Raw genomic sequence first — 23388 nt, 5'->3', positions numbered from 1 at the left:
GAATATTCAGATCTATGTTATTGATGAAAAGTATAAAAAATCTTAACATTGGTTCCAGTGATGGAAGAAGTATAAACTATTGCATTGCACTTACTTACAGAGACATTTTTAAAAGTCTAAGAAAATTAGATGATCCATGACTTTCCTTTGTGCTTATCGTCTACTGGTCTAATGGGTCCTCAGATCCTCAAAAAGTTCTACAGCTGCACTGGTTGCATCACAGCCTGGTATGGCAACTGCTCGGCCTCCGACCACAAGGCTCTACAGGTAGTGCGTACGGCCCAGTACATCACTGGGGCCAAGCTTCCTGCCATCCAGGACCTCTTTACCAGGCGGTGTCAAAGGAAGGCCTCATGAAGCTGGTTGAGAGAATGCCAAGAGTATGCAAAGCTGTCATCAAGCCAAAGGGTGGCTACTTTTGAAGAATCTCAAATATAAAATATATTTTGATTTGTTTAACACTTTTTTGGTTACTACATGATTCCATATGTGTTATTTCATAGTTCTGATGTCTTCACTATTAGTCTACAATGTAGAAAATAGTAAAAATAAAGAAAAACCCTTGAATGAGTAGGTGTGTCCAAACTTTTGACCGGTGCTGTACATATTACCTCAATGACCTCGACTAATCTGTACCCCCCCACATTGACTCGGTACAGGTGCCCCTTGTATATAGCCTCGTTATTGTTATTTTATTGTTACTGTAAAAAAAATATATACTTTCGTTTATTTAGTAAATATTTTCTTAACTCTTTATTTTTCTTAAAACTGCATTGTTGGTTAAGGGCTTCTAAGTAAGCATTCCATGGTAATGTCTACACCTGTTGTATTCTGCGCATGTGACAAATAAAATGTGATTTGATTTGAATAGATTAAATCCACAACAAGAGCCAACTTTCAACAAATGCATTTACAATACTGCAGGCAATTACAGTTTCATTAGCTTTATTACATAAATGGCTTAAAATATATATTTTTAAACAAGTTGTGGTTTCAAATCTGAGAAAAACCATCCCAGGAAAATCTGTGATGTGAAGAGAAGCACTCTTTGTCGTGACAATAAAACAAAAATAAAGGATTTGGTCTTAAAGGGCAACTCCGCCACTTTTCAACCTCATATTAATTATCTCCAGCACCAATCCAGTATCTACATCTGTGAATACTGTGCATTTTTGATGACATCATCAAAGGTTAAAACGTTGTTTTTTAACAGTGATTTTTAAACTTTGACATTCGAGGTGAAGTGGGGTGCAAGAAAACACCCTCCCTCTTGCTTACTTTTAATCCTACCATGTGATGTCAGAGAGAAGCATTTTGTAGGACCTTTTTTCTAATCGTTTTAACCACAGATCGCTTTCACATATGTAGACAATGGTACTGGAGAAAATGAATATGAGGTTGAAAAGTGGCAGAGTTTCCCTTCAAGACTTCTAACGATCAAACTTACTAAGAGTTCAACAACTTGGTGATATAAAACCCCTTAGCACCGAAGCTAGAGGAGAAAGTTGGTGTAGAAACATTACACTGCATAGTCCTGATTTCCACCGCAATTAAAATTAAACCTCTGATCTCACAGAAGTTCCAAATTAAGATCCACAAATGTGAAAGGTCCCTAGATAGACATAGCCTAGGTTATTTTTTTGTGAAAATAGTTTTCAGACAATGAGAAGGAAAGAGAAAGTGTGTTGAAAACCAGCGGACAACCATTTACGTTTAAATTTACCATAGACTAGCCACGGCACCAACGAGCACAGTCAGGCACACACACAGTGACAGCATCCTGTCATAACACAGCTGGTGGCTGACAGACCATCCCCAGAGGGACCATCTGCTCTCCACAGCATCCCATCATATACGCGCAACACTTTAAAACCAATAGCATCGTGCTGAGCGAGGAATGATTATCAGATACTCGCTGCTCCCGAAACACTACAGAATGTAAGAATTCAATATGTATGTGGTCTTTCAGAGATACCAACTACAGAGTACATTATTTACAAAAAGCCTGTATTAAGTGTTGTATTTCAATATTTAATTGCTGCTCCCGTAACATGGCTCAGTAGGCCTACTTCCATGTGCTTTCTTGTCATGTTAACTTCCTAACGTTGATTGTATGGTTGAGCTTTGCTGATTCCGTTCACCCCTCAAGCTCACATACTTTAATGAGTAATAAAATAGAACTCCATATTTGGTGATCTGTTCTTTACTTGTATTAGTTTGTTATTGTACCATGTTCAATGTTTATCATTCAACTGGCTCAACTAAAGCTGCACTTTTTTCTCTCTCAACTTGATAGGACATAACCGAAAAGCATGTGCATGACAACCATTTCTCTACATTCATCGTGTGATAATATCATAATTTAATACAATTATGAAACCATTCAGATCTTTGTAACACTTTGTAACTAAACTCTGCTTCAAACGGTCTCAAAGAGAGTGGTATCTTAGTCAGTGGTTCAAGGAAGAAGTTAGCATTCACTCTTAGATGTGTAGTACATGTGTACAAATAAATACAGCAACCAGAACCAATTCAGTTTATCTCCAAGTCCTTGAATCCATTGAGAGGTGTGCAATCTTCCAACTCTGAGCATCTATGTCTCTAGAAACAATTACTGTGTTACTGCAGCTCACTTCCCAGTCCCACCAAGTTTTTGGGCACAAATGTCATACCCCACATCATACTGGACAGATAACTGTAGGTGAACAGTTCACAGGGGGTAAGTCAGTGTCACAGAGTGGGGTCAGGTCAGAGGTTAGACTTAGGTCCACTGTTGACTGGGATGGCCCTGAGCTCAGTCCGCATGCACAGGTACTCTCCAATCACGGCCATCAGAGCCATGCAGGCCACGTTGACCAGCCACCAGGACAGGGCCGCCGGGAGGTGGGCGTTGTAGATCCAACAGCCTATCATGTGGAAGAAGTGCACAGTGACGGTGAAGTCCAGACACTGCTTCCCTCGGCGGATGAAGAACCACAGGCCCAGGGCACTGACGAAACAGGGAGACAGATGCACGATGAAGGACAACATGACTCAAAACAGGTTGATCTTTCAATTGAAGTGCGTGTGTAAATAAATAAAAAAAAAGTGTTTTATTCATAGCTCATAGTTAGGTAAAATTACCAAACATTAAAGGGATACTTCGGAATTTTGACAATGAGGCCCTTTTTCTACTTCCCGAGTCAGATGAACTCATTTGTATGTCTCTGTGTCCAGTGTGAAGGAAGTTAGAGGTAGTTTCGCGAGCCAATGCTATCTAGCATTAGCGCAATGACTGGAAGTCTATAGTATGTAGTAGCATGCTTCCAGTCATTGCGCTAACACTAGTTAGCAATTGCTCTAGCGCTAGTTAGCAACTTCCTTCAAACTGCACGCAGAGACATAAAAATGGTATCGACGACTTCATCTGACTCTTGGGAAGTAGATAAAGTATCCCTTTAAGATTGTAGTCTATTATAGAGCATAATGGATTATTGACCTCATAATAACCCAGCCTTTCATAAATGGTACATGACTGGACTTCTTCATACCAAACTGTTGAGTGAACATGTAGCACTCAGATTTAGGCTAGGGAGCCCAATCAAAATGCATATTTTGACCAATGGGTAAAATAATGTTAATTGTGTAGATACTCCTCTAAGAAAACAAAATGGTCCAAACCTCATGTCTCTATCATAAAAAGTTATTGGAGTTTTTACCCTTGTAGGATGGCCAACATTAGGGTGACTAAATCAATTGAGACTAGACAAATAAATGGTCAAAAATCTGGAAAATAGCATTGCGTCACCTAGGCTGGACGCTGTGCGACAGGCTCACCGTTGAATTCATCTTTCTTCTCAAATCCGGAGGACGTAAAACAATTCAAAGGTAAGATAGATATCTATTTTGAGACAAGACATGTAGTATTTTTATATTTTAGTAGACATTTTCATATTCATGCGAAATTCCTGTTCTTTTAAGAAGATTTATCACAAAATCTCTGTGAAATGTCAATGAAGCACTGAGCGTACCGCAAGTTCTTTATTTTCAAAGCCTTTTACATTTAATTCAGCACGTCATGTTAATTTAGCTTTTTGCGACCAACGGAAACAACTTTGCAGATGACCACAACAACATGTAAAATCCTCAAAAAGTCCCTGCGAGAAAGCGCACCGCTCTGTCAAAAAAGCTCCAATGTCTTAACTTACGAAATCTGACTGTTTGGATATAATGTTAATGATATGTTAGAGAAGGACTCCACGGAACAATTCAGAACATTAATAATCATATTTATCTTGGTAAAATGCATTTTATAACATAAGGAAGTGAAATTTCATCACCAAATCTCACTTTCACCCAGAGTGGTTGGACAACATGGAAGTCTTGGCATTCATAACTTCTTGCACTGTGAGGAGCAGAGCTACTGCCAAGGAAGGGAGTTTGTGTTTATACACGACATACCGCCCTCACCTTTCATCATCCAATCATCATCCAATCATGTCAATGTGGAACTATACGGAGCCTTCCGCATTGTCGCAACGCAGACTTTGATTTGGCCTCCGCAGTCCCTCCGAGACTCCCATTTGCGTCACACGTACGGAGTCATATCAAGCATAAATCGTCTTTTAGGCCCATTCACTTACCAGGTAAGCGAGTTCAAGATGAATGCCATCATTGAGAGTCTGCCCTGCATTGTTGCAAAACCAAGAACCTGCAAGCATAGAGCCATGTTATGAATCAGTCCACTGTCAACTCAAAAGACAATAAATAGAAAACCATCTAGGACACATTTCATGAGGACACACCTCATAACTGAAGATCTGGTCCAGTGATCTGTTGGTTTGTACGAGACTGTCCACTCCAGCCAACCACAGACCCAGAAAGCTGTAGTAGATGCATTGCATCAACACAATCTGGGACAAGATGAGGACCGGGTCCCAGATGTAGCTGCGGAAATGACTGCCCATTCCAACGCTTAAGGAGGGGACACAGGGAACCCCGAGCAGCTGAAAATGAGTGCAAGGCTACTCCTCTGATGTATAGGGAGTCAGTGACGCAAGACCTGAAATGAAATGGCAGACATTTCACAGATCCATTTCAATTGAGTTAGCTAGCTAGTACATGACGACCTAGCTAACTAGCTATTAGCTGTTATAAGCATTATTCTAGTTGTCTAGTTAGGCTAACAACATTGCTAGGCTTACTTGCCAACGAACTAGCTAACTAAGTGACAAACTCGTGTTTTACATGTCCTCTTGTAAAAAAACAATTCTAGCAACTTGATAGCTGACCGACATTGGCTGACTGGCTTGCTAGCAGTACGTCAACAACTGGTTGATAGCTTCTTAGCTAGCTTTCCGGAAGATACCGACCCTACCATTTCACTTGTTTACGCTGATTGAGCTGCACTGAGGTCGGAACGCAATCATCATTAAGACACCTTTGGAGCTGGCGAGAGATATGAGTTGGAAAACGTACCGCAATACAGGGATGGCATATACTATGTACTTACTCAATGTGACGATTTCACACTGCTCCATCGAGAAGATCTAAATACTGCTCTTTTCCCCCCAGAATACAGCCCCTTAATCGTCATCATGCTAGCTACCGGTAGCCATTATGGAATGGCATGTTTTGTTGAACAACATAGGAACACTAATAGTATTTCAATCTTCTCCGTGGAGCAGTGCGGATAAAGGTACCATTTGGAGTACAGTGGCATATCATATCCTTGCATTGAGGTACGTTTTCCGAAATCATATCTTGCGCTGGCTCAATTGTGTCATAATGTTACCACGATGGCTTTCCGAGCTCAGTGTAAACAAGCTTAACCGTAGGGTCGGTATCTTCTGCCTGGCAACCTAGCTAGCTACCTACCAAACATAACTAGCTGGCTTGTTAGCAGTAGGTATTATTGACTTTACAAAGCGTCGCCTACTTTTACTGATATTCAATATCGAGTTGGAGTGTTAGGTAGTGAGATATCCAAAAGTACAACAGACATTAAATCCCACCATAAAGCTACGCGATAACGTGGAGCTGATGACGAATAACAGAAAACAGCAACACAATTGACCCGGAAGAGATGTTCCTCTATAAACTTAATTTCACAAGAAAAGTATGTTGTATCTGGAATGGGAAGGGAAATCCGGCTATTTAAAAAAAGGTTGAATAAAAACGTATTTTTTTCACTGCTTTTGGCTGCCGAGGTTACTACTTCTGGTGTTAGGATTTTGTTTTAAGGCCTTTACAAGTTGCAGTAATGTATTTCATTCTTCTGAGACTTTTATTTTGACACACATTCCTAGATCTCACATTTCTTTACTGGGTGGGCCCTGAAAGTTTGCCGGGCCAAGAGGAAACAAATAAAAGTTTCTAGCGATCAACACTGTGAAAAATATTAGGTAGGTATCCAAGACAATGCCATATCAACGTTTTGAAACAATTACCGTTCCTTAAATGCTTTGCTTACTTCTCTCTCACTCCTCTCATAAGTCATGTAATGTAAACAAAGTTAGAATGACAGCTGTTACTAAATTAATCCTATCGATCACTGCGGATCTGCGTTATAGGCTATTCTATTCATTCACAATTGTCTGATTTTGGATTGCTCTTAAATTAATGAAGACACAGTTACAGATAGTATAAACCTATCACAAGGCATATAACTCTGGGGCCTCTTAAACAGTGCGAATTGACCAAATATACCCCAAAACATGCGTGCGACAGTTTTTAGCATTTATAAAAACTGAACTTGAAGTGAGAATGTGCTCACCTTCCCGCAAAACTTTAGACGCGTATGCACAGTTTCTAGTGGTTGAAGTATTGCATTGTAAGCAACCTAGTGTAACATCCACAGTTGTTCAGGTTGCGTATGTTTATAAGAACTGAAGCCAGGGCGTTCGTACACTTTAGTTTAACTTTACTCCGAGGTATGCTGGCATTACATAGTTCACATGGCATATCACTCCTACCGTCTGGCTACTGTAAAACATGGGACTGGAATCCCACAGTACCAATACATGGACTGGATTATGGCATAATGTTCACTACATTATACCTATTATTTTGTGTAAATGGGGATAAGATGGATAGGTTTGTTCATAACAAATAAATAAGGTTAATAACAAGATGCAATCTTTTGCCGTTAGTGAAAAGAGAGAATATCAATTTTGTTTATCTTTGCATTCTAAAATAATTGGAAACGCATCTATTTCCTAGGTTGTATTATTTCATATCAAATCAAATTGTATCAGTCACATGCTCCGAATACAACGGTGTAGACCTTTCAGTGAAATGCTTACTTATGAGCCCCCAACCAACAATGTAGTTTTAAAAAATACGGATATGAATAAGAGATAAAAGTAACAAGTAATTAAAGAGCAGCAGTAAAATAACAATAGCGACACTATATACAGGGGGGTACGATTACAGAGTCAATGTTCGGAGGCACCGGTTAGTTGAGGTAGTATGTACATGTAGGTAGAGTTATTAAAGTGACTATGCATAGATGACAACAGAGAGTAGCATTGGTGTATAGAGGGGGTGAGAGGGGGGGCACTGCAAATAGTCTGGGTAGCCATTTGACTAGATGTTCAGGAGTCTTATGGTTTGGGGGTAGAAGCTGTTTAGAAGCCTCTTGGACCTAGACTTGGTGCTCCGGTACCGCTTGCCGTGTGGTAGCAGAGAGAACAATCTATTACTAGGGTGGCTGGAGTCTTTGACAATTTTTAGGGCCTTCCTCTGACACCGCCTGGTATAGAGGTCCTGGATGGCAGGAAACTTGGCCCCAGTGATGTACTGGGCCGTTCGCACTACCCTCTGTAGTGCCTTGCGGTCGGAAGCCGAGCAGTTGTCATACCAGGCAGTGATGCAACCAGTCAGGATGCTCACGATGGTCCAGACGACTGTGTGATCACGCTCTCCTTAGCCGATGTGAGCAAGACTTTTAAATAGGTCAACATTCACAAGGCCGCAGGGCCAGACGGATTACCAGAACGTGTACTCAGAGCATGTGCGGACCACCTGGCAAGTGTCTTCACTTACATTTTCAACCTCTCCCTGACCGAGTCTGTAATACCTACACGTTTCTAGCATACCACCATAGTCCCTGTGCCCAAAAATGACTACCGCCCCATAGCACTCACGTCGGTAGCCATGAAGTGCTTTGAAAGGCTGGTCATGGCTCACATCAACACCATCATCCCGGAAACCCTAGACCCACTCCAATTCGCCTACCGCCCCAACAGATCCACAGACGATGCAATCTCAATCGCACTCCACACTACCCTTTCTCACCTGGAAAAAGGAACACCTATGTGAGAATGCTGTTCATTGACTACAGCTCAGCGTTCAACACCGTAGTGCCCACAAAGCTCATCACTACGCTAAGGACCCTCAGACTAAACACCTCCCTCTGCAACTGGATCCTGGACTTCCTGATGGGCCACCCCCCAGGTGTTAAGGGTAGGCAACAACACATCTGCCACGCTGATCCTCAACATGGGGGCCCTTCAGGGGTATGTGCTTAACAGCTTCTACCCCCAAGCCATAAGACTGCTGAACAATTAATCAAATGGCCACCCGGACTATTAACATTGACACCCACCCCCTTTGATTTTACACTGCTGCTACTCTACTCGCTGTTTATTATCTATGCACAGTCACTTTACCCCTACCTACATGTACAAATTACCTCGACTAACCTGTACCCCCGCACATTGACTCGGTACCGGTACACCTTGTATATAGCCTCATTATCGTTATACTTTTTTTATTTTTATTTTTATTTTTTTTACTTTAGTTTATTTAGTAGATATTTTTCTTTACTGCAATGTTGTTTAAGGGCTTGTAAGTAAGAATTTCACGGTAAGTTCTACACCCTTTGTATTCGGCACATGTGACAAATTAAATTTGATTTGATTTGACGGGGCTGATTTATAACAGGAAACATGCCTATGTATGGTGTGCTCCAAATATAAATCTCAATATTTTTGTATGTGCGCAGTCTTTTAAGAAATGGTGCATGCAGATATTTAGTGTGAAATTGACGCAACAGTTATAAATGAGGCCCCAGGTAATCTAATGAAAAGTTAACTCCGAAACAGTGACTAGGCATTGGGCTGGGAAGTTGGCAAGTTGCACAAGATAGAGGTTGAAGTTCAGTCTCTGTTAGTGAAAAATAACTACCGTGAGCTAGAGAAACATTACTTACATTACTTCAGTACTAGGCTACTCGGGGTAAGACAACAAAAACTCTCACAAACACTTAACAATATTTTATATTCTCATGTATATGTTTGATCATTGCACATGTTCTTCTCTACATAGGGAGTACTGACTGGCTAGCATGCTTAGAGCACACCTGTGTGTGTCGGTGCTATGTCGTCTCTCAGACAAGTTTGTGCTTCAATGGGTCAACATCTACAGGAAGATAGCATGTGTGCAACCTGCCTTGGGTAAGAAAGTGATGGATTAAAGTGATGCTACAAAGGGTTTGTATACTTTTAAGCCAGAAGTTTAGAAAGTAGCGCTCAAGAGCCAAAAAGGGTCCCAAAAATTGTGCACAATTGTGTACACGTCACATACATGTAACTGCCTAAATAAAGGAAACACTTGAGTAAATGACGGATACTAAGTATATTGAAAGCAGGTGCTTCCACACAGGTGTGGTTCCTGAGTTAATTAAGCCATTAAAACATCCCATCATGCTTATGTAACCGGTGCTGTACTGCACCGCTGTACCTCTGCATTGTGTGTGATTGATTGAGACTAAAGACATGGACTTCGGAGATCAGGTTGTTTTAATATATCAGAATTCTCTCTCACATTTGTAGAGCACAAATATGTTCTGCCAATCGTCACCTCTTTCTACAACAGACGCACAATACAAATGACTGGGATCAGTCGAGAAGCTAGCCATCGTTCACACATACAATACCTTAGCTAGCTAGTAACCACATGTTGAATTCAGAATGTTAATATCATCCTAAAAAGTACAATTACAATTGCATCAACAATACAATACCCTTATGAGTAAACTCTAAATATACAACATTATTCATGAACAAAACACTGTGTGTCATGACTTTGTGCATAAAGGAATCTAACTTTTCTGAAGACGACAGAAAAAGCGTGCCTACCTCTCCTAGTGCATCAAAATTATTTCAGCAGGGCAAAACGTAAATATGCGCTCCCCTATTCCCAGGATGCAGGCATGCATAGTAACAAATCAACATGCTATATTAATATCTGAACCTGGTGAAATTCACAAAGTATTTGAACAACTGTTACACTTAGGGTCATGTATAAAAAAAAGGGTAGCGCTATCTGGAATCCTTGGGACGTCCTAACCCTACCCCTAACCTTAACCCCAAACCATAACCCTTACCCTAACCATTTTAAATTTCAATGTCAATGGGGTAGGGAAATCCCAAGGATTCTGGATAGCAAGACCCTATAAAAATGCCCACTTGCCCATTATTTTGGCTACCACGGCTAGAAGAAGAGATCTCAGTGACTTTGAAGGATGGGTCTCAAATGAGCATAGGGGGTTTAAAGAGTGTGTGTCTCAGTCATCAGATCTCAACCCAATTTAACACTTATGGGAGATTCTAGAACAGCGTCTGAGACAGCATTTTCCAACACCAAATGATGGAATTTCTCATGGAAGTATGTTGTCACATCCCTCCAATAGAGTTCCAGACACTTGTAGAATCTATGTCACGGCGCATTGAAGCTGTTCTGGCAGGTCTGGTGGCTCGTGGTGACCCAACGGCCCCCAACTTTATGTTGGTGTTTCCTTTATTTTGGCAGTTACCTGGACATGTATATCACATCATTGTTCTCGAGTCCTGCAGCGTGTGCATAAAGAGAGTAAAAACAAAACTGTGGTGTGCACGTGCTCTGTGGTGTGCACTGAGCAGACTTGGGCCCGCCATGCAACCTCATTGAACAATACTGGGCTGACCTGATCCCGCTTCCCACTTTTAGTTTGCCGTCTCATTGGACATCGTTCCACCTGCCAATCAATTGTCCATTACGTTCAGTTGCTTACCACTAATTACCACAGCCACAAATTCAAGAAAACTCAGTCAAATTCTGTCAACAATCAGCCCCTTGAAGAAGAAGAAAAATGCCCGTTACAAATTTGCCAGAAGATACCGACCCTACCGTTATGCTAGTTTACACTGAGCTGCACTGAGGTCGGAACGCAATCATGGTTACATTAAGATGTGGTGCCGGCGCGAGATATGGGTCAGGAAACCCAAATTTGACCTTTATCCACACTGCTCCATTGAGAAGATTTATATACTGCTAGTTTTCCCGGAAAACTGACCTTTTTGCCCTCATGCTAGCTAGCAGTAGCCACCGTGGCCATTTTGGAATGGCAGTGTCAGCCAATCAGCTTCTTTGTTGTTCAACGCGACTCGCCATTCCATTATGGCTGCTGTGGCTACTAGTAGCTAGCACGAGGACGAAAAGGGCAGTTTTCTGGGGAAACTAGCAGTATTTCAGTCTTCTCGATGGAGCAGTGTGGATAAAGATAACATTTGGAGTACAGTGGCATATCCCATCCCTGCATTGAGGTAGGTTTTCCGACCCATATCTCGCGTCGGCTCCATGGTGTCTTAATGTAACCATGATTGCATTCCGACCTCAGTGCAGCTCAGTGTAAACAAGCGTAATGGTAGCGACAGCATCTTCTGGCAAGTTCCAAATAATCCAGCAACTATAGAAATGTGATGTATGCTCTCTGTCCAATTTGTGGAATGATATCCTAATATTACATTTTTATTCTCAAAATTAGAAACATGGTAGACTAAATTATTAACAGTTTTATCGTTTTACAAGCTGCCTTCCCCGGACAAGAAAGCCAAAGTTTTTCCAGCGAGCAGGAGTCACCTGTCAATTTGATCATGCGATTACAGATAATCCTGAATGATGAGTGAGAAAGTTACGGGTGGTCAAAGATCATACCCCCAAGACATTCTAACTTCCCCTGTTATTAGTAATGGTGAGAGGTTAGCATGTCTTGGGGGTATGGTCTTTGACCCTCTGCAACTTTCTCACTCATCATTATTCACAATTCATACAGGATTATCCGTAATCATGGGAGTATCCACATTCATTTAGAAGTGTTACAAAAACACTGTATATTCTATTCTTATTTACAATAAAAGTGACTCCAAAATGACACAATATATTATTTACCATTGGGCACAACATAAACCGAAACACAACCAAAACAAACTACAAATGCACACATCAAGTTTGTAGAGTCACAAAGTTGATGTAGGCATCGCGTGCTAGCAATATGGGACCAAATACTACAAATACTTTTCACTACTCTAATACACTATAAGTGCATTTGTCCAAATACGTATGACACCTTCAAATGGGGGGACTAGATGTACTGTCTCCTCATAGGAAACATTTGATCACAAATCCAAAATGGTGGAGTATAGAGCCGAATTAAACGATTTAACTCCACTGTCCAAATAAATAAGTAGGGAAATGTATGTATGAATTTGTGGATGTCCATCATCCATTTTGCATGATGATGTGTTATGTCCTCCAATTCGCATGATATGTTACGAATTCCAATATGTAGAATTTGAAAATGCGCGTTCACTAAGTATTGCATTACAGATGGTGTATTATGAGCCGTACATTGACACATCGAGTCCAAAACGGAAGGTTTAAAAAATACTGACATTTAAAAGACGTCATATCCCTCTGGAAGCTCTGAAAGCACATTACATTGACCAAACTTTTGTCCTTGTCAATACAGATGATGTTCTATGTGTGACTATCTTTCTTTTACCGTGACTTTCCCACGTTTTCCATTTACTGAAACGCCTGTGTCTCATCAGGGCTATGAAGCATCCACAGTCTACCTCCTTATATCTTGTCCTTTTAAAGGGTAACTAAATTGCATGAAGTGCAAAATCCCTTGTTTGATCCCATGTTGTTTCGGTGTGCTTCTTAGGCCAAGTGAGATGGAAGACATGTAGACCAGTTCCCTTTTTGACAGCCAAACCCAACCGCGCCCTCATAGATGAGCCGATTACCCTAGAGGGACGTCACCTCCCCCCTCACTCACCTATTACGGTGTGTGCCCGCATGCATAACGAGGACGGTGACCTGTGGGAAGCGTTTTCTCACTACAACACAGATGGGAGGGGTGTCGTCAACTGTGAGTCACGTGACCGAGCTACAGTATGCAGGGGCTGGGAATCTGATAGCAAATTGTTTTATTTTAACTATTATACTCTCCTCTCAGACTACCTCACCCTCCCTTCATTCTCCCTCCCCTAACCCTCTTCTCCTCACAGTGACCAGGGATGAGTCTGTAGGGGGCTCCTATGTGGGCTGTGAGCCCATGGGACTATTCTGGGCCCTGCAGCCTGCACCTGGAGAGAGAGAGGGTCTGAGGTGGGAACAGGGATAATAATTAACAAATCATGCAAAGCCATGGACACATTGAATATGATTCAGAGACACATGCTTTTGATCAACAAAGTCAATCAACACAAAATATATTTTTTAAAGGGATAGTTAATAAAAAATAATACAATTATATATATATTGGTCCAGGAGGGGTTGGATACAGTCTTTGTTTTGTATGCAAAGCCCATGACAGTGACAGTTTCATCTGTGTATTTTCCCACAGGCTGCGGAAGAAAAACGTTGAGACTCCGTACTCTGTACAGTTGTCCTTATTAGAGGGTCACATTCCGGTTCCATCCAGTCATGGTTCCAACAAGGAGCAGCGACAGAGAGGGGAACAGGAGCTGGCTGCAGTGACTGTGGAACGCTGGTACATGGCACCAGGGGTCCGGAGAATAGAGATCCGGCAGAACGGAGTAGTGGGGACCTTGTTCTTACCCCCAGGTTTTTTTTGTTAAATTCTACATATCAAATCATATTTAGAATCTTCGATTATAGCACGATATATATTACAGAGTGTCTTTACACAAAGTATTATGACTGAGACTTTATTCCAAATGCTCAGAGTATTTGATGTTCTCTGTTGTTGCCTCCATAGGTCCAGGTCCATTCCCAGCCATGATGGACCTGTGGGGTATGGGCGGGGGGCTGATAGAGTACCGCTCAGCCCTGTTTGCTTCCCGAGGCTTTGCCAGTCTCTCCCTGGCCTACTTTGGCCATAAAGACATCCCTGGTCCACTCAACACTATCAATGTGGGAGATGCCTACTTCAAGGTAATAAGGTGGTAGTGCTATGTTTCAAAGTACCAAGGTGATTCAACCCTCTATGTACCTAACATTCTGGCACCTGAGCAAAACTTTATTTTCTCCTTGTTTTCTCCATGGGCATTGACAGACTGCGTTCCAGTTTCTCCAGGACCACCCCCAGGTGTGTGGGGACAGGATGGGGGTCATGGGCCTCTCGTTCGGGGTCTACCTGGCTCTGCGAATCGCCACTCAGATTGATGTCAAGGTAAGTCTGGCCATACAACCCCCTGAAGCGGTCATCTGAATTATTGTTTACCAGTCATCAAACAACTACTAGCCTTGGAAATATGAAATCATGTTTATACCTCTTGTGTTGTGATCAAGAGCTGTTATGTCTGATGTAGCCTGAGGTGGAATGACCAGAATTTGGGCAAATAAGAAAGTAGAGACTAAAGGCTATATTCAAATATGAAAGGCCTATTAGTATGATGAATAATATGAGTCTCCTTGTAGGACTGCATCTGGTTTGAAATACCTGATATTCCCATTCACTCATTTTTTCTCCCTCAGCCCAGGTGTGTGATCGGAGTCAATGGTCCAATAGGAAGTTTCAACAAACTCTCGGACAGCGACGGCATGACAGAAAGCTTTGAAGGGTTAGTTACCATGCAAACATATAACAGAAATAAGGTTTGAGAATGAGAGTATGCCTGAAAAGATGACTTGACAGGAACTAAATGAGGTAATTCTCAATCTATTGTGTTATTGCTTAAATAGGGATGCTGTTCTTTTCTTATCCCACCCACTGTTATATTATGTTATAGGGATCAGAAGCACTGGAGTTACGATGAAGAGGGCTACGTCAGTTTCAGAGAAGTGTCCATGCCCAACAACATTCCACCTGAGAACAAAGCAAATGTACGACCCTGAGTGACCCTCTCAAATATTGATAGGGTCAAGAACCCCCTCCAGCCAGCTGCACAGAATTGTAAAAAAAAAAAAAATAATTCAAGCAGAACATATTTTATTTAGAGAATCGGTGTGAGGAGTACTTGTGCATCTTTTGTGGCAATTAATGTAGAATTTGATTCAGAGGGTTAGAGGTACATTAGCCTCGTCAAGGACCAGGCTTCCCTATTTGGAAAGGAGGCGTGACAACAACTTGATTTGGAGGTATTGCTACGCAAGACTACCTGTACATCTACAAAGATATCGTCTATCTGTGCAGGTTGAAAACCTGTGCTGCCCCCTACTGTACATTGTGGGTGAAGACGATTTGAGCTGTGCAGCTATTGAGAACGCAGATGAGGTAGGCCTACTTCATGGGATTGCCTTACCATTAAACTACAATATGGCATACTATGGTAGTATATACAGTTACGGCCAAATATATTGGCACCCTTGCACGTTTCTTAAATAAGTCCTTATTTCTTCTAAAATAACTTAAAAAAAAAAAAAATGGATCACCATTACATTGTTATTGTATTTTCAACATTTCAGAACCACTTTTATTTTTGTAAACTTAAGTTTACAATTTTAATTGAGAAAATAAAGGCAAATGGTATGGGCATAATTATTGGCAACCCGGACCTAGTACTTGGTTGCACAGCCTTTGGCCAAGATAACTGCAGACAAATGCTTCTTGTAGCCATCATTGAGCTTTGTGCACCTTTCTACTGACAATTTGGGGCCACTTTTTAGTAGAAAACTTCAATATGTCAGGGGTGCCCTCCACCAACTGCTGTTATCTGGACTCTTCAGCTTGCCACGGCAGAACAGTCCAGCATCTCTTCTTAACAATTCCTGGGTGCTTTTTGATGTGTGTTTGGGGTCATTGTCCTGCTGGAACCACAACCTTCAATGATGCCTTGTGCACGTTCAAGGCCTCCAGTACCAGAGGCAGCAAAGCAACTCCACAGCATTATCAAACCTGCCCCATATTTGATTGTAGGGAGGGTGTTCTTCTCATTGAATGCTTCATTTGGTCATCAGTAAACACAGCGCTGATTTGTATTGCCAAAGCGCTCTAATTTTGTTTCATTGGTCCACAGAATACTTCCCCCAGAATTGAGGTTTATTTTGCATGCAGTTATCTTGGCCAAAGGCTATGCAACCAAGCACTAGCTCCTGGGTGCCAATCATTTTCTCCATGCCATGTTTTTATTTTAATTACAAAAATAAATGTGGTTCTGCAATGCTGAAAATCCAATGAAAAGGTGTGACGTCCAAATGTTGTTTTTTTCAATTTCAACTTATTTTAGAAGAAATTGGGAATTATTTGTTTTAAAGTACAAGGGTGCCAATATATTTGGCCACAAATGTGTGCTAGTCATAGCTGCTGAGAGTAATAACTTTTCCAATGTCGAAGTCAAAAGTCGTGACCAGTTGAATGAACAGATATTTCCTTGGTTTTCAGATTGAGAAGAAGATTAAAGATGCTGGTAGATCCCACCTGTTCACCCGCCTGTCATACCCCGGTGCTGGTCACCTGATTGAGCCGCCCTACACCCCCAACTCCCGAGCCTCCATGTGGACCACACAACCCAAGAAACGTGGGTGGTCCTCTCTTCCCATACACACCTTCACCTCTCTTTCATATTTAGTTTGTCATGCAGTTATGACCTTGTTTTCTGTGATACCTTTTTACAAATAGTCATGATTATATCCTAAAATGATAATCATACTTTGAAAGATTTGTCTTGAAGTACATTTATCAGTCCTTTATTCTTGATTTATATATCCACTTACAAGCACTAACATATGTATTCAAATTTAAAGGGTTTCCAAATAAGGGTATTTGACAAAATGGTAATAGACATTATAATTAACATACAGTATCTCAGAAATGAGAGAACTACATTGTGATTTGTATTTTCAGGTTATTTCCCATGCTGTCCTGTTGTTTTTCCATATAGTTATCACTCTCTGGGGAGGGCACCTGGTACCCCATGCTGCCGCCCAAGAGGATGCCTGGAAGAGGACCCTGGAATTTATGGAACGCCATCTAAGGGGAAAGGAAGACAAATAGCCTTTTGACCACATTGGGATAGAACGGTCCATCTCACATGCATCACTCCTCAATGCAAGACTCAAAACTCACCCAACTGTCCAAATTCAAGTGGACTCAATGTTTTCTTTCACTATTTTCACGATACAGATTTTTATGTAAGCGTCTATGTATTGTTGTCATTGATTTGTTTGATTTTTATAAACACAACTATTATACCATAATAAAATCAATGTAATGTAAACAAAGTAGCTTTATCATCATTACATCATCTTTATGTGAGAGGGTTACACAGTATGTATGTGTGTTTTGCTGGTCACACACAGACACTCGCTCAAGTCTTCCCCTTTACATTGTGTCACTAACGGCGGTGATCCGTGCTGAAGAGATCATGGCACGTTGACGTCATCATGGCGATCAGAGCGATAAACTCTTGGAAGTCGATCTCCAGGTCTCCGTTCTGGTCCAGGTCTGCAAACAGCTCATCCAGAGTCTCTTTCTCTTGGATATTCTTAAGAGACAAGAACAGTCAACTGTGAAGAGTAATCTGTGTCTGATTAGAACTTGTGTCAGGGTATTGAGTTAACAATGTCCTATAGGCCCATACATGCTTATAACAAGTAATAAAGCATTCACCTGCAGGCTTTAAGTAAGGTGTAATAATCTAATAATCATAGAATACTCATCTAAATCATTTCAATCAGCAGTTTAATATAATTCATTATTGTATCATTTTTTAATTCCTACAGAAGGCTAAAAAACGATTCCTCTTTTTCTAATTGGATGTAGGCCAGTGGTATAACGCCATGATGACACACTCCAGCTGAATTTAAATGATAGAGGGTGTTGTCATATGTAGTAATATACTCAGAGGACAGACATAGGAGCTGTCCCAAATGGCATCCTATTCCCTATTATAGTGCACTACACTTGTCCAGGGCCTGTACGACTCTGGTCAAAAGTAGTGCACTATATAGGGAATACACTCTTAGAAAAAAGGTTATTCGGCTGTCCCCATATGAGAACCCTTTTTGGTTCCAGTTAGAAAGAACCCTTTTGGGTTCCATGTAGAACCCTCAGTGGAAAGGGTTCTACATGGAACCCAAAAGGGTCATTTATACCCTGGAACCAAAAAGGGTTCTTCAAAGGGCTATCCTAGACCTAGATGGTGACAGTCAAATAATTATTTTAGGTTCTAGATAGCACCTTTTTTCCTAAGAGGGTAGGGTTCCATTTGGGATACAACCAGAGAGTGCCTCACAATTATGAAGTGACTCATCTCGTTATTGATAGATCTTTGAGCTCTGCCTTCTTCAGCTTGCACTTGTGGCCCGAGTATTTATGGAACACATGGATGATGGCGATCATGGCACTCTCTAGCTCTGACATGCTCTGCTCAGTTCTCTGTCAGGAACACAGAACCATATAATTACATATAGAACATTCCAGGCACAGAACAGACACAGCAAGCATAAATCACCTTTCAAATCTATGTTTAAAAGGCCCAGTGCAGTCAAAAATGTGATTTTTCTGTGTTTTATACAGTACAAAACATTAGGAACACCTTCCTAATATTGAGTTGCACCCCCTTGTGCTCTCAGAACAGCCTCAATTCGTCAGGGCATGGACTCTACAAAGTGTCGAAAGCATTCCCCATGTTGACTCCAATGCTTCCCGCAGTTGTGTCAAGTTGCCTGCATATCCTTTGGGTGGTTGACCATTCTTGATACGGGAAACTGTTGAGCGTGAAAAACCCAACCGCGTTGCAGTTCTTGACACACTCAAACCGGTGTGCTTTGCACCTACTACCATACCCCGTTCAAAGGCACTTAAATCTTTTGCCTTGCCCATTCACCCTCAAATGGCACATATGCACAATCCATGTATCAATTGTCTCAAGGCTTAAAAATCCTTCTTTAACCTGTCTCAACCCCTTAATCTACAGTGATTGAAGTGAACACTAAGAGGTTGAAATAAAAAAGTGAAATTGTGAAAATGATGACAATGCACTTTTAGTGTAAGAGCTGTTTGAAAAGACTGCCTGAAATTTCTACCTGTTTTGGTGGGATGGAGTTTTGGCCTGCCTGGTGACATTAGTTAATAGACCAATAAGAAAGAGCGTTCCAAACCTCTCTGCCAATAACAGCTAGTTTTCAGTTTTCCACTCCCAACTCAGACCACTCCCAGACAGTCCTAGCTAAATTCTTGCTTGAGATTTGCTCTTTGCTATTTTTGATTATTTTTGACCATTTAATTGAAAACAATCACAGTAAGGAACTTAGTTGTTACCCAGAAATTATTTGATATTGAGATAAAAATTGCTGCATTGGACCTTTAAATGACTTTGTATGTTCAGAGTTTTGGTTGATACAATTACTGTAGGCTACCCATATACACAAATATATATATATATTTCAATATTATTTAAGTAAATTGGAATTAAATAGAAAGTATTTGAATTACCACTTTTTTTTACTAGTTTCTTAGATACTCCCTATAAGATTAGTAACATCGCCGGTCTTATGAGGCATATTTAGAACTGTATTGTATTATAGCCTATGATTTCATTGTACGTTCTTTCATATTGCTCATCGTTCCTTAGCTAAACTCAATGCTCTAATAGGTCTACATTGTGTTTGCCTTATCGTCTTATAAATGGAAAAAAAGCTAATTCAGATCAACTGACCATAGATTGACAAGATGTAAAATACAAAATTACATTTATAACTACAGAAAGACACTTGAGGCGTGGGACAATACAACACCAAAATTATTTTCCTCAACTAACTACACAAACATTTCCACACAAATGCAACAATTACTGGTCAATTATTTGCTTTATTATATTACCTGCATTTGAAGACAGAACCCAACCGTCTTTCGCTGTATTGTGAGGCTTGGTAGGCTAATGACAAACTGATGCTCTAAACCTGAGACACTCCTTGATTGCGTCCCAAATTATATCATATTCCCTTTATAGTGCACTTTTTTGACCTAGGTCCATAGGGCTCTGGTCAAAAGTGGTGCACTATATACAGTTCCTTCAGAAAGTATTCACAGCCCTTGACTTTTTCCACTTTTTTTGTGTTACAGCCTGAATTTAAAATGGATTACATTGAGATTTTGTGTCACAGGCCTACACACAATACTCCATAATGTCAAAGTGGAATTATGTTTTTAGACATTTTTTAAAATGAATTACAAATGAAAAGCTGAAATGTCTTGAGTCAATAAGTATTCAACCCCTTTGTTATGGCAAGCCTAAATAAGTTCAGGAGTATACATTTGCTTAACAAGTCATATAATAAGTTGTATGGACTTATTCTGTGTGCAATAATAATGTTTAACTTTATTTTTGAATGACTAGTTCATCTCTGTAACCCACACATACAATTACATGTAAGGTCCCTCAGTTGAGCAGTGAATTTCAAATACAGATTCAACCACAAAGACCAGGGAAGTCGTCCAATGCCTCGCAAAGAAGGGGACCTATTGGTAGATAAAAAAAAAAAATAAGACATTGAATATCCTTTTGAGCATGGTGAAATCATTAATTACACTTTGGATGGTGTATCAATACACCCAGTCACTACAAAGATACAGGCATCCTTCCTAACTCAGTTGCCAGAGAGGAAGGAAACCGCTCAGGGATTTCACCAGGAGGCCAATGGAGTCTTTAAAGCAGTTACAGAGTTTAATGGCTGTGATAGGAGAAAACTGAAGATGGATCAACAACATTGTAGTTACTCCACAATATTAACCTAATTGACAGATTGAAAAGGAGGAAGCCTGTGCAGAATAATACATATTTGAAAACCTGCATCCAGTTTTGCAATACTGCAAAAAATGTGTCAAAGCAATTACCTTTTTGTCCTGAATACAAAGTGTTATGTTCGGGGCAAATCCAAAACACATTACTGACTACAACGCTCCATATTTTCAAGCATAGTGGTGACTGCATCATGTTATGGGTATGCTTGTAATCGTTAAGGCCAGGGGACTTTTTCAGGATAAAAAAGAAATGGGGTAGAGCTAAGCACAGGCATAATCCTAGAGGAAAACCTGATTCAGACTGCTTTTCACCAGACACTGGGAGATTAATTCACCTTTCAGCAGGACAATAACCTAAAACACAAGACCAGATCAACACTGGAGCTGCTTACCAAGAAGACAGTGAATGTTCATGAGTGGCAGAGTTTCAGTTTTGACTTAAATCTACTTGAAAATCTATGGCAAGACCTGAAAATTGTTGTCTAGCAATGATCAACAACCAAATTGACAGAGCTTGAAGAATTTTAAAAGAATAATGAGCAAATTGTAACGTTCTTCGTCGGGCGAAAGAGAGGACCAAAATGCAGCGTGATGATTATCCATTTTAATAGAATACTTAAACAACGAACAAAACAATAAACCGACAAAATGAACGAAGACGAAACAGTCCCGTAACATGAACACAAACACAAGAACACAGTAACAGGAACAATCACCCACAACCCACAAAGACAAAACAGGCTACCTAAATATGGCTCCCAATCAGACACAACGACTAACACCTGCCTCTGATTGAGAACCATATCAGGCCAAACACATAGAAACAGACAAACTAGACATACAACATAGAATGCCCACTCATATCACATCCTGACCAAACAAAACATAGAAACATACAACGCAAACTATGGTCAGGGCGTGACAGTACCCCCCCCCCCCCAAGGTGCGGACTCCGGCCACAAAACCTAAACCTATAGGGGAGGGTCTGGGTGGGCATCTGTCCGCGGTGGCGGCTCTGGCACGGGACGTGGACCCCACTCCACCATAGTCATTACCCGCTTCAGTGGCCTCTTTCGAGCGGCGACCCTGGCCGCCGACCTTGGACTGTGAACCCTAATAAAGGGCCCCACTGGACTGAGGGGCGCCTCCGGACTGAGGGGCGGCTCCGGACAGACGGGTGGCTCCGGGCGGCTCAGGCGCCTCCGGACAGACGGGCGGCTCAGGCGCCTCTGGACAGACGGGCGGCTCAGGCGCCTCTGGACAGACGGGCGGCTCAGGACAGACGGGCGGATCAGGCGGCTCAGGACAGACGGGCGGCTCAGGCGGCTCAGGACAGGAGGGCGGCTCAGGCGGCTCAGGACAGGAGGGCGGCTCAGGCGGCTCAGGACAGGAGGGCGGCTCAGGCGGCACTGGACAGAAGGGCGGCTCAGGCGGCGCTGGACAGGAGGGCGGCTCAGGCGGCGCTGAACAGGAGGGCGGCTCAGGCGGCGCTGGACAGGAGGGCGGCTCAGGCCTGCCGAGGCACACTGTAGGCCTGGTGCGTGGTGCCGGAACTGGTGGTACAGGGCTGGGGACACGCACCTCAGGGCGAGTGCGGGGAGGAGGAACAGGGCATACTGGACCCTGGAGGCGCACTGTAGGCCTGGTGCGTGGTGCCGGAACTGGTGGTACCGGGCTGGGAACACACACCTCAGGGCGAGTGCGGGGAGGAGGAACAGGGCATACTGGACCCTGGAGGCGCACTGTAGGTCTCGTGCGTGGTGCTGGAACTGGAGGCCTGGTACGTGGAGGAGACACCGGATAGACCGGACCGTGGAGGCGCACTGCAGGTCTCGAGCACCGAGCCTGCCCAACCCTACCTGGCTGAATGCTCCCTGTAGCCATGCCAGTGTGGCGAGGTGGAATAGGCCGCACTGGGCTGTGCTGGCGAACCGGGGACACCATGCGTAGGGCTGGTGCCATGTACCCCGGCCCGAGGAGACGCACTGGAGACCAGATGCGTAGAGCCGGCTTCATGGCACCTGGCTCGATGCCCACTCTAGCCCGGCCGAAACGAGGTGCTGCTATGTACCGCACCGGGCTATGCACACGTACTGGAGACACCGTGCGTATCTCCACATAACACGGTGCCTGCCTGGACCATCTCTCTCCACGGTAAGCACGGGGATTTGGCTCAGGTCTCCTACCTGACTTAGCTCCACTCCCCGTGTGACCCCCCAATACATTTTTGGGGCTGCCTCTCGGGCTTCCTAGCCAGCCGTGTTCCTTCGTAACGCCGGTTCCCTTTTCCTACTGCCTCCGTTCTCCTGGCTGCCTCCACCTGATCCCATGGAAGGCGATCCCTTCCAGCCAGAATCTCCTCCCATGTGTAACATCCCTTGCAGTCTAGAATGTCCTCCCATGTCCATTCCTCTCGATATTTTGGCCGCTGC

At 42.3% G+C, this 23388-nt stretch overlaps 2 protein-coding genes and 1 pseudogene across 8 annotated transcripts; 1 reads left to right on the top strand and 2 right to left on the bottom strand.

Annotated features, from left to right (window-relative positions):
• Positions 1–928: 928 nt before the first annotated feature.
• Positions 929–6915, bottom strand: LOC120062385 (protein SYS1 homolog). 5 transcript variants are annotated; one of them, XM_039012352.1, is made up of 4 exons: positions 6755–6915; positions 4785–5041; positions 4623–4690; positions 929–2989 (listed from the first exon to the last, which is right to left on the bottom strand). In XM_039012352.1, the coding sequence occupies exons 2-4, from the start codon at positions 4944–4946 to the stop codon at positions 2749–2751; spliced, it is 471 nt and encodes a 156-aa protein (XP_038868280.1). In that variant the 5' UTR covers positions 4947–5041; positions 6755–6915; the 3' UTR covers positions 929–2748. The 5 variants fall into 5 exon arrangements, with proteins under 5 accessions (XP_038868280.1, XP_038868271.1, XP_038868254.1 ...); XM_039012343.1 differs by lacking the exon at positions 6755–6915 and adding an exon at positions 5994–6052; XM_039012326.1 differs by lacking the exon at positions 6755–6915 and adding an exon at positions 5918–6043.
• Positions 6304–17433, top strand: LOC120062369 (acyl-coenzyme A thioesterase 1-like). Of its 3 annotated transcripts, none has more exons than XM_039012304.1 (12): positions 6304–6383; positions 9310–9437; positions 12971–13177; positions 13317–13416; positions 13655–13875; positions 14030–14205; positions 14327–14443; positions 14749–14834; positions 15003–15096; positions 15407–15487; positions 16595–16730; positions 17057–17433. In XM_039012304.1, exons 2-12 carry the CDS (start codon positions 9329–9331, stop codon positions 17212–17214), a joined length of 1485 nt encoding a protein of 494 aa, XP_038868232.1. In that variant the 5' UTR covers positions 6304–6383; positions 9310–9328; the 3' UTR covers positions 17215–17433. The 3 variants fall into 3 exon arrangements, with proteins under 3 accessions (XP_038868232.1, XP_038868241.1, XP_038868223.1); XM_039012313.1 differs by lacking the exon at positions 6304–6383 and adding an exon at positions 9084–9219 and having other exon boundaries at positions 17094–17433; XM_039012295.1 differs by lacking the exon at positions 6304–6383 and adding an exon at positions 9084–9219.
• Positions 17434–17546: 113 nt separating this feature from the next.
• LOC120021393 lies at positions 17547–18574 on the bottom strand (annotated as a pseudogene).
• Between the last annotated feature and the right edge of the window lie 4814 nt (positions 18575–23388).

Source organism: Salvelinus namaycush, chromosome 2 (genome assembly GCF_016432855.1).
Source record: "Salvelinus namaycush isolate Seneca chromosome 2, SaNama_1.0, whole genome shotgun sequence".
In the NCBI taxonomy this organism is placed as follows: Eukaryota; Metazoa; Chordata; class Actinopteri; order Salmoniformes; family Salmonidae; genus Salvelinus; species Salvelinus namaycush.
Note: the sequence above shows the minus strand (reverse complement) of the source record. Positions and strands in the feature narration are given on the sequence as shown.